At 45.6% G+C, this 16,537-nt stretch overlaps 1 protein-coding gene across 1 annotated transcript in view; it reads left to right on the plus strand.

Moving 5' to 3' along the window:
- Positions 1 to 399: 399 nt before the first annotated feature.
- RASSF3 (Ras association domain family member 3) overlaps positions 400 to 16,537 on the plus strand; it is a 73,376-nt gene continuing 57,238 nt past the window's right edge. Inside the window, exon 1 of the mRNA XM_060025158.1 lies at positions 400 to 713. Coding sequence (XP_059881141.1) covers positions 603 to 713 — 111 coding nt within the window. The 5' untranslated portion in view covers positions 400 to 602. The remainder of the gene's footprint in view (positions 714 to 16,537) is intronic.

Below are 16,537 nucleotides of genomic sequence, written 5' to 3' on the forward strand. Positions count from 1 at the left end.
TGTGGGGGGGGTCTCTCGGCCGGGCAATCTCCACTGCCACCAGCTGGACCCCGAAAAGGGGCGAGCAGTGCGGGGACAGCGGAGAAATTTCCCTGCTCTGCTTGGGCCCTCCCCCAAACCCGAGTTAGCCGGGCGTGGGGCGGGTGGACTGATCTCAGAGGAATTGGCAGGATCCGGGAGGCTGGGGAAGCGACCGGGAGCACAGACTCAGCCATCGTGGCGGGGCTCCCGGGGTCCCCCAAATACAGCTAGGGAAGAGCAGCACGCCTGGAAGAAGCCGGCTGCACCGCCCCCACCTGCGGCCGCGCTGGGAGTGCCCAAGCAGCGTGCGGAGCGTCCCGGGCCTTTCGGGGCGGGGCCCCAGGGGCGGGGTCGCAGGGAGCTTCAGGGCCCCAGCCGCGCCCATAATCGGGCCGGGAAGCCGGGAGGCGGCAGGAGGGGCGCGGACGGCCGAATTGAGCGGCGGCCGCAGCTGCAGCAGGACGGCCCGCCGGCGGCTCGGGGCCGCGCGCCGGGAACCTCGCGGGGCGGGCGGGCGCGACACCCCCTGCCTGGCCGCCAGCTCCCCGGGGAGGCGGCCCGCGCGCGACGGGACCAGCAGCATGAGCAGCGGCTACAGCAGCCTGGAGGAGGACGCCGAGGACTTCTTCTTCACCGCCAGGACCTCCTTCTTCAGGAGAGCGCCCCAGGGCAAGCCCCGCGCCGGCCAGCAAGTGAGTGGCGTGCCCGGTAGGCGCAGTAGCCGGCGCTCGGTCGCTCCCGGGGAGTCCCGGCGCGGCGGGACCCCCAAGTCCACGGGTCTCCGCGGGGCGCGTGGGGGGATGCTCGCGAGGGAGGAGGAGGAGGAGGAGACCTCCGAGAAGGGATTTCTGTCTTTCCGGATGCCGGGGTAGTGCCTTGAGCTTGCGCGTGCGGGCGTGCGCGGGGCTCCCTGGGGAGGGAAGCCGGAGGGAGGGCGGGGAGGCGGAGGGTCCGCTCCCGCCTGCTGCGGCAGATGGCCTCTGTTGCTCTGCCTCCGGCGGTCGGCGGCTGGGGGGCCAGTTCTGAGAGCCAGGAGGCGTCCGCCGGCCACTCCCCGCTTTTCCCCTGCGCCTGGGGACGCCCTTCGCCCCCTCGCGGGCCTCACGCCGGCCCCCACTATTAGTCCGTTCCCTGGCCTGTGGCCCCTGGAGTGGCCTGGGGGCCGTGTAACACCCGGGAGAGGACGTGGGGACCTGGCCTCCCCTACCTTCCCGGTCCAGGCGCCTCTCGTGGCGGTATCGGTGGGGGAGCGCTGAGAGGAACGCCTGGCCAGACCAGAGCAGGCGTTCATTAAATCTTGGTAGCGGGAGTCAAGGTTGTGCGGTTCCAGTAAAGTCAATTGTATAGGTGCCTCGAATGTTTTGCAAACAAGTTCCGGTGCTAGGTAGGATCGGCCGGCGAGAGCTGAGCCTTCGGCTGGTTTCTTCCTTTTTTGGAGGAAGCGTGCAGTGTGGGAAGCATGACTTGGGAGAAGATGGGAAGACTTGGGCCGGTTTCGCCGACCGTGACAGTGTCAGGGAGGTTACCCCGAAACGGGACACTTGGGCAGACTTCGAAGTCGGGCGCTTGAACCCCGCGGCCTCCTGGCCCTGGGAGCCACACCAAGGAAGCCCTGCCAACCCTGACGTGCTCGTATCAGATGAGAGAAGGCTGGACCGGAACAAATTGGTTGCTTTTAAAAAACAGTAGGCGCGCTCCAGACATCGCCATCAGACTTACTTCTAGAGACTAGAAGCAAGGAAAATCGTTCAGGGCCGGGTGATGCCTTCTGGGAGGGGTGAGGACGGAGTAATGTGTCAGGGTTTCCTTGCCAGACTTTTAAAGTTTATTTAACCACTTTATGAGGTCAAATTTCTTGTTACGATTCGGAAGTTTTTTGAACCTCTTAACTTCCAAACCAGAAGAAGGGGGGAGAGGGGAGAGGGAAGGGCAAGAGTGAAGTCGGGTACCCTTATTCAGTAGCAGTTAACCCCAAGTGAAGTTCTGGTTCAGTAGGTCTCTGTTCTTTATTGTTTCTAAGGCTTAAAGCCATACTATTTACTAGTCACTTTAACCTGAGGCTGCTGTAACGAGTGCCGCGAGCTAGGTGACTTCAACAAGTATGTGTTTCTGACAGTTCTAGAGGCTACAAGTCTGAGATCTGGGTGCCAGCATGTCGGGTTCTGATGAGGGCCCTTTCCTGGCTTGCAGACAGCCGACTTCTGGCAGTGTCCTCACCCGGAGAAAGGGCTGCCTCTTTCCCGCTTAAGAGGACACTCATCCCATTGTGTGGGGGGCACCCTCAAGACTTGGTTACCTCTCAAAGGCCCCGCATCCCAAATCCTGTCACATTAGGGCTTCATCATGTGAACTGGGCAGGGGTGGGGCAGAAACATTCGGTCCATAGCAAGTGAAATCTTATTTTTAGTGGAGTGTATTTTAAGGACAGGAGTTTGCTGTGAGGTTTCGAAGTCAGAAATAACCACCCTCCAATCACTCGTAGAAGGATTGCATTTCCTTGTGCTTTTTTCACTTTGCTTTTCTCTTTCTTTCTTGACCTCCCCTTTCTTTCCTTTCTCTACTTTCTTGCTGTCATCATTTGACACTTGGAATAGAGATTGTCAGAGATGGTTGTGGTAGTTTGAAGTCTATTCCGGAGGTGACTAGTATCTCCAAAACACTAGCTGGTCTTGAATTCTCCAGGTGTGAGATGCTCCTTGACAAGGGCCGAAGTATCCAGGTTGAACTTGTATGAAAACGCTTTAAAGGTAAAAATAGGACTTCTCTGGTGGCGCAGTGGTTAAGAATCCACCTGCCAATGCAGGGGGGACATGGGTTCGAGCCCTGGTCCGGGAAGATCCCACGTGCCGCGGAGCAACTAAGCCCGTGCGCCACAACTACTGAGCCAGTGCTCTAGAGCCCGTGAGCCACAACTACTGAGCCCACGTGCCACAACTACTGAAGCCCGCACGCCTAGAGCCCGTTCTCCGCAACAAGAAACCCACACACCACAACGAAGAGTAGCCCCCGCTCGCCACAACCAGAGAAAGCCCGTGTGCAGCAACGAAGAACCAACACAGCCAAAAATAAATAAAATAAATTAAAAAATTTATTTAAAAAAAAAGTAAAAATATTTTTTTCTGGGTTTATACACGGTGTTTCTATGTTACACTCATTAACTTATGTAATATTCATCTAGTATATATATATTATACTCATTTAATGTTACTTATTTAGTATTTAGAATTGGTTTGACATCAATATGTATTTTGAAGATTGTGCTGAAAATCAGGACAGTAAGACCTAGACCTTTGCTTAAAGAGCTTCACAGTATATTCTGAAACTTTATTGCCTGTGTATTTCCCCTTCTAACATAACACATACAGGGTGCTGAGTTAGAGGACTTATTTGCCAGTTGGAGAAGGTGTTCTAATTGAATTTTTGTGGGCATTTGGGTTTATTTAGAGTGAGTCTGTTAAATTCCTGATAAGATTTGTGAGTTAAATTTAAAGCAAGGCGTTCTTAATACAGAACATTTCTTTTACCTGAGGTTAGATAAGCCTTTTTTCATTTTTTACGCTGGTGATTGTAAGAATTAGGTGGGCACTCCTGCCATATGGTGTAGAAGTGAAATTTATCGTTTCTTCAGAGAGTTGGAAAGAGAAGTGTTGTCAGAAGGATCTATTATTGATAATAGTGAGTTTTTTTGGTGCTATACCACCTGGTGGAAAAGCCAGGAAAATGTGGTTTCTAGAACTCTTGAAAATATCCAGGGAAAGCAAGATGTTTGTGGTAAAAGCAGGATGGGGAGAAAGGGGGTTGAGAAATTTCTTTCTTCTCTTGCCAGGCAAAGGAACATAGCCCAACTTCTTTCTTTCTCCAAGAATAACAAAAATGTTATTTTCTTTCTTATTTTATATTGGTGCCCTCTTTAAGAAAGAAAAAAAAAAAAGGAAAAGGCTTAAAAACCGGTCTGAAAGATATAGAGGGAATGAACATGTGTGGCTTTTTGGTGGTAGTTTGAATGTCATGCTTACTGCTGTATCCCCAGGGCCTCCATCAGTAAATATTAGTTGAAATGAATGAATTCTTTCCTGGTTTGATAATTGTTGGCTCTTTATGGGTTTTCAATGTACCCTGTCTCATGATTCTTCCAAGAATCCTCTGAACATTAACCTAATGAAAGGTTAGGCCTTGTTAAGTGGTTCACCAAAGACCTCCATTTAGGTGGGGGAAAGGCAGAACTCGTTTTCCTGACTCAAATTCCGGTCTCCTTTTTGCTGCTTCTGGGCTATAAAAATAATTTTTTTTTTTTTTTTTTTTTGGCCGAACCGTGCGGCATGCGAGATCTTGGTTCCCTGACCAGTGATCGAACCTGCACCCCATGAAGTGGAAGTGCTCTTAACCACTGGACCGCCAGGGAAGTCCCCCAAAAATATATATATATTTTTTTGCGATACACAGGCCTCTCACTGTCGTGGCCTCTCCCGTTGCGGAGCACAGGCTCCGGACGCGCAGGCTCAGCAGCCATGGCTCACGGGCCCAGCCTCTCCGCGGCATGTGGGATCTTCCCAGACCGGGGCAAGAACCTGTGTCCCCTGCATCGGCAGGTGGACTCTCAACTACTGCACCACCAGTGAAGTCCCCCCAAAATAATTTTAATATTCCATTTTCCTTTTGCAAAATGGACATCTATAATTTAGGAGTTTCTTAAAACTTTGACACCCGGTAGGTGTCATTCATATATCTTCATTACAGTGTTCATAATTCATACTTTTGAATTCACCATTTTGTTTCATGCAGAACCAAGAATGTCAATAGTCTGTTACCATAATTTTCCTTTTCTACACATTCAGGCTTCCAGGAGTAGAAATGGACTAAAATTGTTGGACTTCCCTGGTGGCACAGTGGTTAAGAATCTGCCTGCCAGTGCAGGGGACATAGGTTCGAGCCCTGGTCTGGGAAGATCCCACGTGCCGTGGAGCAGCTAAGCCCGCGCGCCACAACTACTGAGCCTGTGCTCTAGGGCCTGCGAACCACAACTACTGAGCCTGCGTGCCACAACTACTGAAGCCCGCGCGCCTAGAGCCCGTGCTCTGCAGCTAAAGAAGCCACCGCAATGAGACGCCTGCGCACAGCAATGAGAAGCCCGCGCACAGCAATGAGAGAGTAGCCCCCGTTCACTGCAACTAGAGAAAGTCCGCCCACAGCAGCAAAGACCCAACACAGCCATAAATAAATAAAATAAATAAATAAGAAATGGACTAAAATTATTAATATAATCTGTCAGCATGTCTTATTCTGCTTTTTTTGTAAGCTAAGGCTTGAGCCTTGTGTAGATAATAGGAATAAGACATGACACTGTGATCGCTTTAGAATTAGAATAGTCAGGAAGTCTTGAAGAACTTGAAATTGTCTTCTGAACCATCCACGCTTTTAAAAAAGTTAAACTGAAGAATGGTTTAATAAGGCAAGCCTGTGAGACTCCGCATAACAGGCCTCAAGTTTGCCCCTGGGTTTTTTCCTTATCATAATTTAAATATTTCTGTGGTTCTCTGGTTCTGTGTCTTATTGCTAGAATCAACAGTAATGAGTTGCACTGTTTTATTCAGTGTTTCCATTCATTAGAAGTTTTGGTGATAGACCGCGGCGGGTAGGGATGCAAAGAACAATGGTTTATAACATTAAAGGTATTTCGGTTAAACTTTTATACTAACATTGAATCCCTATATTACTGAATATAAACATTCCCAGCAGTCAGTTTTGCCGGGTGCACAGTCATGTGCACATTTTGTTGCCGTGTCCAATATATTCTGTCCTTGCACAGTATTAATCCATTGGAATTTTGTGTTTGTGTGAGCAGGACTCAAAGAGACACATTGCTCTAACTGAATTTCAAAAGGAAATTAGTCACCAATCTTATATACCTGTATACATGAGCAATACACTTTCTACCTCATTTCTTCTTCTGGCTAATTTGCAAGATTTGGAATTATTTGGAAAGCAGTGACACAAAACATTTACGAAAAGAAAAGCTAAAAATATCCAATAATGTGGTTATTCTTTTTAGACTTCCTTTGGCAGTCAGTGCATGTCATACTGTAAACATTCATTTTTCTGGGACAAAAATATTAGGCTGACCGAATGCTTTCTAGTGTGGCCTGATCACCAGCTTCTAGCCCAGAGCAACAGTTCTTGCTTACTGCCAGCTTCCCACATAAATATCTGCCTTTTGATAAAGGCCCCAGTTCGAGGCTTGTGTTTCACTTCTGATTTGTCCCAGGGTCATTAGCTAGCCAGACCCCTCTTTGGAAGGCATGGTGAAAGACAACATTGGATATTATAAGATATATGCTTGCAAAGGTACGTCTTGGCTAACTTGGCTCGTCTGCGTCCTTGTCTCATTGAAGAGCTGATATATATGTTGCCTTGTGGGAGGTTTTATTCTGGCTCAGCAAGTATTGCCTATATCATATGTTATATAACAAGGCTCAGCTTATTGTTCGCTCTCTGATGCAGCAACTTTTAAATAACAGCCTGTAACTAGGACCCTAGTCTTATTAAGCCTTCTTCAGTTGCCTTCAGTATCCAGGTTATTCCCCATCACAGAACCTGGGCCTGGAATTGCTTCCCTTAGTTCCTCTTCCCTTGTCAGCTTCCGTGTCACCTTCCCAGAGAAGTCTTCCTGAACCACGAAGTAGGCACCCTTCCCTCTTAAAGTCCTCTGCTCTTTCCCTTCATAGCAAAAATTATAATTTGTTATTATATTTTGTTTAGGACAGAGACTAACGCGTTTACCCAGGGTCTAAAATAAATACCTGGCAGTTAGTAGGAGATGGCATGAATGGAAGCCTACTCATCATTCTGGATGGAAGTCCCAGTACTTGGTACTGTGAGTTTTCCTTTACACACAAATGTACACAGTTTCCCCCCTCTCCCAACTAGACATAAGCCTCCACAGTATCTTAGCCATTTAAAAAAGGATGATATTGTTATCAACAGGTATCAGATATCTGTTGATCTGATATCAACAGATTGATATCTGTTACTTCTAGTTTAGATATAACGATTTTTTCCCTTATTTTAAGAAAGCCACTCATTCATTCATGCAACAGATGAGTTTATTTTCGCAAACAGTTTATTTTTGCTGTGAATGGAAAGAGTAGAAGGCTGAGGGGAGGGGTGTGTACTTCGGACTGGTGATTCAGGAAGACTTCTCTGAGAAGGTGACAGGTGAAGAGGATCTGTATCTCACCCCCCCACCCCCCCACCCCGCCCAAATCTGGCTCTGGGGACAGAGCAGTGAAAAAATAATGTCCCTAGCCTCATTTAGTAAATTTTAAAAAGCTTATCAAATACACAAATTAAAGCATCTCTCATTTTTCTTTAAAGAGCTAGCTCCTTTAGTAAAAGGGGCCTTTTAACTGTTTACAGTTTTTCAGGAATCACCCCTATTGTGCAAAGTCTGGTAAAGCTATTACATCTATTTAGATGGAAACGTTGGCTGAGATGTGTACCCCTGTAAAACAAGCCACATTTCTCTGTTGACATCTGTCGTCAACTTGTAGATCATTGTGTTCCAGCAGAAACATAATCATCCTATAGTTAGTTCTGGTTTGCCTCTCAGTGGCTAGGCGAAATGGTTTTTGTTTACTTGCTATACACATATTTTTCATGGAGAGGGCCCAGATACACACTAGGAAAGAGATGTCAGAGTCCATAAGAAAGATTAAAATGTGAAATAAATGTAAAAATGTCACAAACTAGAAGTGGCCATCATTCTAAAACTGTGCTGCCACATAAGGTAGTTATTCGCCACATATGGCTGTCAGCGCTGGAAATGGGGCTCACCTGATTTGAGAGAGGCTGTGAGTCTGAAATACATACTGGATTTCCAAGACAAAGGAAAGAATATAAAATATACCACAATAATTTTTTAATATTGATTACGTGTTGAAATAATACTTAGGATATATTGAGTCAAATAAAATTAATTTTTACCTGTTTATTTTATTTTTTATTTTTTATTTTTTTTTTGCGGTACGTGGGCCTCTCACTGTTGTGGCCTCTCCCATTGCAGAGCACAGGCTCCGGACGCGCAGGCTCAGCGGCCATGGCTCACGGGCCCAGCCGCTCCACGGCATGTGGGATCTTCCCGGATCGGGGCACGAACCCGTGTCCCCTGCATCGGCAGGCGGACTCTCAACCACTGCGCCACCAGGGAAGCCCTACCTGTTTACTTTTTAACATGGCTCTTGGAAAATTTTAAGTTAGTGGCTTGCGTTCTATCACTGTTGGACAGTGCTGTTTGCGCTCTTGCCAGTGGTGTGAATCTCCATCCTTGAGATGGCTGCAGGTGAATGGATGTGGTACCAGCCAGACCCACTGGGAAGATTTTTCTTTGTGAAGAGGAACTTGCCGTTTGCTGTTTGGTATAGTTTCTTTTCAGCCTAGCTTAGGTCACACATACAAACATTTTGAGATTGTGAAACTTGTGTGTGTGGGGACTTCCCTTTTTTTCACTCGTGAGCTGATAGGATAAAACCATCCTAATGGCATTCTAGCTGCAACTGTGCCTTCAGTGTACAGAGGAGAGGGCTCATTCTTTCATAGAGTATTAACACAGCCAGAGTAATCTGCATTTTATAGGCTGTAGTTGCTCACTGCTGCTACATGATTCCATCAGCTAAGATAATATACCAATTATATATTGCAACACTCAGTTCTTTTGCCAGATACTAAACAAAGTGAGATAATAAGAGAAGGAAAAAGGATGAGTTGGGCAATTGGAGACCAGAAGAATAGATTTAGAAGATCTTGGATTTAAAAGATTTAGAATGTAAGCAGCAAAGTGTTTTCATGAAATTAATGCAGGTTGGGCAGAGTGCGTGTGTGTGTGTGTGTGTGTGTGTGTGTGTGTGTGGATTGTGAAAGGAGTTTCCTAAATTCATTTCCCAACTGTTTATTGAATATTCACAATGGCCTAGGCTGTGCTAGGGATTCAATGAACAAACCAGATTGAAACCTGCTCTCATGCCGTTTAGTTAGATCAACTCTTATCCATGGTAAAGAGCAAGATCTGAGTCCAAAATTTGGCTCCATGTTTGTTTTGTATATGCTGAAAAAATGAGTAGTTTCTCATATGCATGTCATTTGTACTGGAAAGGTTTTAAGATTTTATAAATAGAGCAATATGTTCTTAAATTTTTTTTTTTTTTTTTTGCGGTATGCGGGCCTCTCACCGTTGTGGCCTCTCCCGTTGTGGAGCACAGGCTCCGGACGCACAGGCTAAGCGGCCATGGCTTACGGGCCCAGCCGCTCCGCGACATGTGGGATCTTCTCAGACGGGGGCACGAACCCGTGTCCCCTGCATTGGCAGGCGGACTCTCAACCACTGCGCCACCAGGGAAGCCCCTTAAATTTCATTTTATTTTTTTATTAATTAATTAATTTTTGGCTCCTTTGGTTCTTCCTTGCTGTGCGCGACTTTCTTTAGTTGCAGCGAGCAGGGGCTACTCTTTGTTGTGGTGGGCGAGCTTCTCATTGCGGCGGCTTCTCTTGTTGCGGAGCACGGGCTCTAGGCGCGGGCTTTAGTAGTTGTGGCTCGAGGGTTCCAGAGTGCAGGCTCAGTAGTTGTGGCGCACGGGCTTAGTTGCCCCGCAGCATGTGGTATCTTCCCGGACCAGGGCTTAAACCCGTGTCCCCTGCATTGGCAGGCGGATTCTTAACCACTGCACCACCAGGGAAGTCCTGGATTGTTTTCTTTTAGGATAGATGTACAAAATAGAATTTACTGAGCATGAGGGTGTAACCATTTTATGGCTCTAGTTATTTATTGTCAATTTAAGACTATATTTTTCTCTGGTTTCACTGCACCCTCAGCTCCACTGGGTATAGTCATTAAGATAGAGGAAAAACTTCGTAAAGACATCTCATTGTTATTGCATTCCTTTAATTAACAGTGAATTTAGGGACTTCCTTGACCAGCCCAGTGGTTAAGATTCCATGCTTCCACTGCAGCACTGCAGGGTGTTCAGTCACTGGTTGGGGAACTAAAGATCCCACATGCTGCGCAGTGCGGCCAAAAAACCCCCCAAAACAAAAAACAATGGTGAATTTAATTTTTTGTACTTCTGAGCGGGTCTTCCTCTTGGTGTGAGCAATGTTCATGGCTATTTTTTTTTTAATTTGTTCTATTTATTTATTTTTGGCTGTGTTGGGTCCTCGTTGCTGCGCGCGGGCTTTCTCTATGTGAGCAGGGGCTACTCTTCGTTGCACTGCGCTGTCTTCTCATTGCGGTGGCTTCTCTTGTTGTGGAGCACAGGCTTCAGTAGTTGTGGCATGCGGGCTCTAGAGCACAAGCTCAGTAGTTGTGGCGCACTGGCTTAGTTGCTCTGCGGCATGTGGGATCTTCCCGGACCAGGGCTCGAACCCGTGTCTCCTGCATTGGCAGGCAGATTCTTAACCACTGCGCCACCAGGGAAGTCCCTGTTCTTGGCTTTTGACCATGTGTTAGGTCGGTGGAAATCTTGAGAACACTGCTCTTTGCGTCTCATGCCTATTTAGCTGGGTAGATGCTTCCCCTTTTTTGTGGTCAGCTGAACTTCAGGTTATTTTTGACTTTGTTTGTACCAAAGGGTGGTTGCATGTTCTGGCCTTTGGAAATACTTTAGAATGTGTTTCAGGCTGACATCACTGAAACTCAGAGCAAAATCCTTTTTTAACTCCTATAATTACAGCACAGGAAGGGCATTGCTAAGACAGCAGCAGCATCCTGTGAATACACTGTGGAATATTGAGGGTGGGGAGCTGGATGATGTGTCTTTGGTAATCATGTGAAAAAGGGTGACTGGGGGTGCCTGCTTATCTTTGAATTTCAATACATTTAGCATCAGTTTTCCAGCCACTATGGTAGAATTTTGAGGATTCTAAGCTCTCTTATAAACAAACTGGAAACTGAAAAAAAGTTTAGGACAAACTAGTAAAAATCCCACCTACAAAAGAGGATTTTTATACTGTTTACCTGTGAGCTTATTGTTTGTGGTTGAAAAATTGCAATTAGATGGAATCTGTCCCTACAGTCTGCTTTAAGGCTCACCTGTGTCCAAAATTGTTGCTTAATGTGTTATAATCTGATTAACCGCTAATTTGATCTCATTGAATTTTTTTCTTCTTTCAGAGTATTTTAATTAAGTGAATCTTTCAAAAGGATGTGAAGAGTTATTTCTGACTTTAGATAGATTATGAACTCTCCTTAATCCTTATATTCTTAGACAACTCAAATTTACCCTGAAAATTTCCTACAGTTGCTTGTTTTGAGGAATATCTTTTTTGGTAGTTTGCCATTTAGGTCATAGAAATTTATGTGTCTGATACAGTTCTTAAAGAGCAAAACAAAAACCAAAAAATTTTTATGAAAATAGAAAACATAGCTAGGTGCATTACATAGGAGAAAAAAAATACCAATACTAAAATGAAGTTTAACATTCCATGATGTTTTACAGTTAAAGGAGCTTTCCAGGGGAATTAAGGTTCAGTTGGTATATTTGGACTCTAATTTCAGTGGAGCTTTGAGATGAGGAACAAAACAGAAGTTATATTGGTTTAAGCAGATCCAGGTTTAATGGCAAAGGTGAATTCAGGGGTTGCTTGACTGTAGTCAGTGATTTCCCAGCTATGGGAAAATATAAATATTATGTAGGTGGCTTAAAGAAACAGTATTACTTTTGTATGTTTAAGGCCTGTTTCTGTTTGTTTAAACACGCTTGTGGATTGCTTTTTCTTGCCTGTTTTCCTTTGGGGGGAAGTACTGCCGTTTCAGATCTGTCTGAGGTTTGGGAATTCCTTTCTTGCTTTTCCTAATGGTCTGGGGTGGGCACGTAGTGCAGTTGGCTGGCATGAGTGTGGTCGTTCTGCTGTACTGAGGTGTGGGGTTGGATCCTCGGCTGTACCGTGGGTCTCGTCTAGAGGAAATTTGTCCTGTGAACTGTACCCAAAGCTTAATTATTCCTGCCATTCAGTGGAGAGGATTTGGAGGTAGGCCCTGTAGAAGAAGGAGTACCTTTCAAAAAGGCAAACCTAGCACCAATATCAACAAATCAACTTGAGATCCATTCTCACTGCACTAGTTCCTGTGCAGTTTTCATTAAAATGGATCTTAGCGGGGAGGGGCAAAATAGGGGTACGGAGTAAAGAGGTACCAACTGTTATGAATAAAATAAGCTACAAGGGTATATTGTACAAAATAGGGAATATAGCTACTGTTTTATAATAACTATAAATGGACTATAACCTTTAAAAATTGTGAATCACTGTATTGTACACCTGTAACATATATTGTACATCAACTGTACTTCAATTTAAAAATATCTTTATAAGAAGAAAAAATAAAATGGATTTTGTTCTTTTTAGGTGAGGCTATTACTATAAAAAAAGGGGGGAACTGGATTTTGTTACAGGCTAAAAGGGCAGTGTGTTCTTTTATTAAAAAAACTTATTTTTGGCTGCATTGGGTCTTCGTTGCTGCACGCGGGCTTTCTTTGGTTGCGGCGAGCAGGGGCTACTCATCATTGCAGTGCGCGGGCTTCTCACTGTGGTGGCTTCTCTTGTAGCAGAGCACGGGCCCTAGAGCGCGCAGGCTTCAGTAGTTGTGGCACACGGGCTCAGTAGTTGTGGCTCGCAGGGTCTAGAACACAGGCTCAGTAGTTGTGGCGCATGGGCTTAGTTGCTCCGCGGCATGTGGGATCTTCCGGGACCAGGGCTTGAACCCGTGTCCCCTGCATTGGCAGGCGGATTCTTAACCACTGTGCAACCAGGAAGGTCCTGGGTGGTGTGTTCTTGATTGACTGATTGCAAGCAGTCGTGTGAGGCAGCCTGAGTTAAATCATTGCTAGCTGTGTTGTCTTGGGCAAGTCATTACACCTCTTTAAGCCTCAGTTTCTTCATCTGTGAAGTAGTAGCATGCCTGGCACATAATAAGCAGTAATTAATATTGGCCATTATTATTTGCAAAAGGTTCTACTATATATAATCATGTACTTTGAGTGTATTAGGTTGAATGGAGAACTGACAGTGGTTGAGAGATTTGAAGTGAACCTAATAACCTAGCCAAAGAATGCAAGACAGAAGGAAATCAGGTTGTGTCTCTGACTTTATGGACCAAAATGAATTGGGAATCTCAGTGTAATTGATCAGGAAGGCGTCATTCCTGGAGGCTTAATTTTCTTTTTCTTTTCTTTTTTTCCCCCTTTCTGTATCAGTGTGGTGCCTTTGTTTTCTGGTAAAGGGCTGGTTCCTCCTGACCAAGCGTGAGGCCACCTATCCAAGTCTTCACCCTCTTCTTTTCTCCTTTAAAGCAAGCCACCCCAGTGGAAAGAGAATGAGCAGAAATATGGAAGTGGGGTTCTTTTGCCCAAGCCTTTATGAAAAAGTTAACACATTGTACGAAAGCTTTTTTCTTTTCAACTTCCTCTGTTCTGCCTGTCTGATCTGCCTCTGAGTGCAGGATTTTAGTTGCAGTTTTGCTCGAGGCTGCTGGCTTGACCGGGTGACAAATTACGCTTCTTCCTGGGGGCTTTCCTTTTTCCTTCCAAAGGTCTAAATCGCCTTGTGCTCATTGTTTAGGGACTTAGTCACTGTCTTGTTTCTGGTTTTCATAGGGTGGAATCAAATGAGGTAATTGATGTGAGCTTTGTAACGTGCTGCAGGGGAGATGCTGCGGCTGCTGTGGAGGCCCGTTCCACACGCGTGGCTGGCTTCCCACCCACAGAGTGTCTGTGTCCTCTCTTAGGCGTTTCAATGTTGCTGGATGCATCCGCAGTTTGGAAACAAGCTCGCTTATGCAAAATTTGAATGCAGGCATGAAAGAAGCTCAGTGAGTCATGTGATCTGTTTGACTAACTCTTCAGAGGTCACTTATGCTCTGTGAAAGTGGTCCGAGTGTTGGAATCTGGTGGGAAACCTCTTCCTTTGGGCCCTGTGAGCGTCCTGGGGTTTGCTATTCCCTTTCTGCCCCCAGCCTCCCCTCCCTTTGGTGGTGTGTTTCTTACAATGAATTGGTTGTCTGAAACTGGCTTTAGATTAATTCTCGTTGTGAAGAATTTTAATCACTTTAAAAACCTCTGATTTGACTGAGCTGTAGTATTACTGATGTACTCTTATAAATAATATCATCAATTCGTATGAAAGACTTGGAACAGCATCTGGCATGTGAGTACATGTTTAATAAACTAATGTTAACTAGTATTATTTCTACCGGTATTGGCATTATCAGTTTAAAACAATTTGGTAGGAGCTTATACTGAGACAGTGAGGTTCAGTAGAAAAGTCTAGGGATCTAGAATTGGGAGACTCTTGCGTTTGGATCTGTCATTTATCAGTTCTGAGAGCTGCAGCAGGTCCCTTAACTTCCTTGAGTATCAGTTTGGTAATCTTTAAAAGAAACTATCATAGAGGGATTAAATGAGAAAATGTGTATGGAAGGTATTGCTAGACTATAAATTGTTTCATAATTGTAAGTATGACAGCATCACAGGTGTGTTTAGAGACTACTGTAAATTTTTCTCCTATTTTTAATGTATATCTTGTCTTTTATAAATTGACTATAAATTCTCAGCCTGTCATAGCAGTGGAGGTGACACTTGACAAATAGTGTTGAAAAATGAATTTATTCCCCCATCTCATTCAGGTGTGTTTGTTTGTATCTGCAAAGTGGTGATTTGTGTTTGGGGACCTGAACAGTTACATCGACGCAAGTTGAATTACTGTATGAATGGACTGTGCTGTTTATGAAGCACTCGGATGCTTTGGAAAAAGACGGCATTCTAGTTCATTGTTGGCTGCATCAGGGAACCTGAGTACATTTCATTAGTTTTAAGCCTTCCAGATTATCCTGTCTGTAAGCTTCATGAGGGCAGACCACGTCTGTCCTGATCACCACTGTATCTTCACTGTTAGTGTGGTGCCTGGCACAGGGCACGGAGAGGGGCCATTGATATTTGTTGATTGACCAACTGATCAGACTTGATCAGACTTGCATCAGAATTATAATCAAGAAAAAGAAGTTGGGTGACATAGTGAAACAGATGTCTTTTGGTTTCAAGAGTAGTAATGATAAACAATGGTAATAGATTCTCTATCATGTGAAAGTGAGACATTTAGGTGAAATGGAAAGTATGCTGGGCTGGGGATGTGGAAACCTCCTAGGCCTGCTCTTTGTTAAATAGTGGAGGTAACTATGGGAGTTACCTAGCTGCTTTGGGCTTTAGTTTCTTCCTCAAAGGACCTGTCCAGTTCTGTGACAAATAGTTAATTTATTCTAGAGCTGCATTCCTTATTGGAGGGAAAGTAACAGATAAGGCTTGAAAGGGATTCCATGAAATGTATTGAGATGCCAGATGAAGTAGTTTGGAAACAGCTATCTTAAGTCGTATCTGGTTGGGTAGGGTTGAATTTAAGTGAATTGATTAGTCATCGTTTGAGAAATGTAGAATATGTAGAATTATTTCTTTTCCTGAAGAGGGAACATCTTGGGAAAGAAATCAAAGGGGCTGGGACTTACCAGGTGGTGCAGTGGTTAAGAATCCGCCTGCCAATGCAGGGGAAATGGATTTGAGCCCTGGTCCAGGAAGATCCCACATGCCACGGAGCAACTAAGCCCGTGCTCCACAACTACTGAGCCCGTGTGCCATAACTACTGAAGCCCGCCCGCCTAGAGCCCGTGCTCCGCAACAAGAGAAGCCACTGCGATGAGAAGCCTGCGCACTGCATTGCACCACAACGAAGAGTAGCCCAGAGTAGCCCCCGCTCGAGGCAACTAGAGAAAGCCCGTGCACAGCAACAAAGGACCAACGCAGCCCACCCCCCCCCCAAAAAATCAAAGGGGCTCTTGTGTGGTGTATTTAATTCATCCATGTATAGTGCCAACAAGAATGGGTTTCATGCAAGTTGAAGGGAACTGTTAATTGTTCTGAACTTCTATATTGCAGGATTAGTGTCAAGAACTATTTAGGAAAGAGCCCACCAGGAGTGCCACATTCCTCAAAGACAGGGCAGGATGAGTGTATGAGAGTCATCTGCTTGCTGAGAATGCTGGGACAGGAGCCACTGTGCTCATTAAGCATGTGTGCTTGTGGGCTGGTGCAACATTTGGGAGTGAGGAGCTGTATTCATTTCCTCTGGAAAATCTAATTTTTTCTTTTGTTTCTGGTGTCTCCTTTATTCCAACTGCACATACCGTTGCTGGGTAAATGTTCCTTGAAAACTTCTTTTAGCGGGACTTCCCTGGTGGTGCAGTGGTTAAGGATCCACCTGCTGATGCAGGGGACACGGCTTCGAGCCCTGGGCGGGGAAGATCCCACATGCCACAGAGCAACTAAGCCCGTGCGCCACAACTACTGAGCCTGTGCTCCGGAGCCCACGAGCCACAACTATTGAGCCCACGTGCCACAACTACTGAAGCCCGTGTGCCTAGAACCCGTGCTCTGCCACAAGAGAAGACACCGCGATGAGAAGCCCGTGCATCTCAACGAAGAGTAGC

This window comes from Delphinus delphis, chromosome 11 (assembly GCF_949987515.2).
Source record: "Delphinus delphis chromosome 11, mDelDel1.2, whole genome shotgun sequence".
In the NCBI taxonomy this organism is placed as follows: domain Eukaryota; kingdom Metazoa; phylum Chordata; class Mammalia; order Artiodactyla; family Delphinidae; genus Delphinus; species Delphinus delphis.